The 1,103-nt window shown below is 56.8% G+C and overlaps 1 protein-coding gene across 1 annotated transcript in view; it reads left to right on the top strand.

Annotated features, from left to right (window-relative positions):
- NOTCH1 (notch 1) overlaps positions 1-683 on the top strand; it is a 76,614-nt gene extending 75,931 nt beyond the window's left edge. Inside the window, exon 26 of the mRNA XM_015572360.1 lies at positions 2-683. Coding sequence (XP_015427846.1) covers positions 2-321 — 320 coding nt within the window. The 3' untranslated portion in view covers positions 322-683. The remainder of the gene's footprint in view (position 1) is intronic.
- Positions 684-1,103: the final 420 nt, after the last annotated feature.

Genomic DNA, 1,103 nt, shown 5'->3' with positions numbered 1-1,103 from the left:
CTGGCGGCGCACACCATCCTGCCCCAGGACAGCCAGGCCCTGCCCACGGCGCTGCCGTCCTCGCTGGGCCCGCCCATGGCCACCGCCCAGTTCCTGACGCCGCCCTCCCAGCACAGCTGCTCCTCCTCGCCCGTGGACAACACCCCCAGCCACCAGCTGCAGGTGCCCGAGCACCCCTTCCTCACCCCGTCCCCCGAGTCCCCCGACCAGTGGTCCAGCTCGTCCCCCCACTCCAACATCTCCGATTGGTCCGAGGGCATCTCCAGCCCGCCCACCAGCACGCAGTCCCAGATCGCCCACATCCCGGAGGCGTTCAAGTAAAGAGCTGGCCACGGAGCCACGCTTCTGGCCGCGGGGCCACGCGTCCCGGCCACGGGACTACCTTCCTTCCCCAGGCCCTGCTGGGGCATTCGCCCGGCACTCCGCGGACACCGGGCCGACCAAAGGAGCTTATTTTTTTTTAAGAAACATGTTTTTATACAAAATAAGGACAGAGATTTGAACTTTTTTAGTATTTATTTATATACTTTTATCTTACATGGAAACACTGCCTTTTTATTTATATGCATTGTGTTCTCTCTCCCAGGAAGCTAAGTAGTTCTCAGCCATGACTTCCTTCCGTAGGGAAAAGATTGTTACGTGTTAGTAAAACGCATGAACAAAGATTCATGATTTATACATGCCATTTATTTATTGATTTCTTTTTTCAAAATCCAAAAAAGAAATAATGTCGGAGCAGGGAGGTTTGAGCCAGCGTCATCCAAAAAGCTCTCACGGGGGCCTGGGCCTGCGCGATTCCCCCAGAAACCCCCGCGCCCGAACCTGGAGTCGGAGGCAAACCCCCCACCTCCGCACGTGGGGTGACTTGCATCTAAAGTGGGAAAGCGAAGGGAAGTGGGTTGTACGTGTGGGTGCTTGTCCGTGGACTTTTTGAGAACAGGCTTCTGACGGCGTGTTCTGGGGCGCCGTGTGCGTTCGGGGCACCGATCATGAATCTTTGTTTCAGGGTCAGTGTTATGTAGTTGCTCATGGGTCTTGCCTGGTCTTGTTCCTTCCGGAAGCTCCTCCGCCCCGCCTGGGCCTTGGCGTTCAGCGCCGTGTAG

The sequence above is a fragment of the Myotis davidii genome, unplaced genomic scaffold, assembly GCF_000327345.1.
Source record: "Myotis davidii unplaced genomic scaffold, ASM32734v1 scaffold609, whole genome shotgun sequence".
NCBI lineage: Eukaryota > Metazoa > Chordata > Mammalia > Chiroptera > Vespertilionidae > Myotis > Myotis davidii.
Note: the sequence above shows the minus strand (reverse complement) of the source record. Positions and strands in the feature narration are given on the sequence as shown.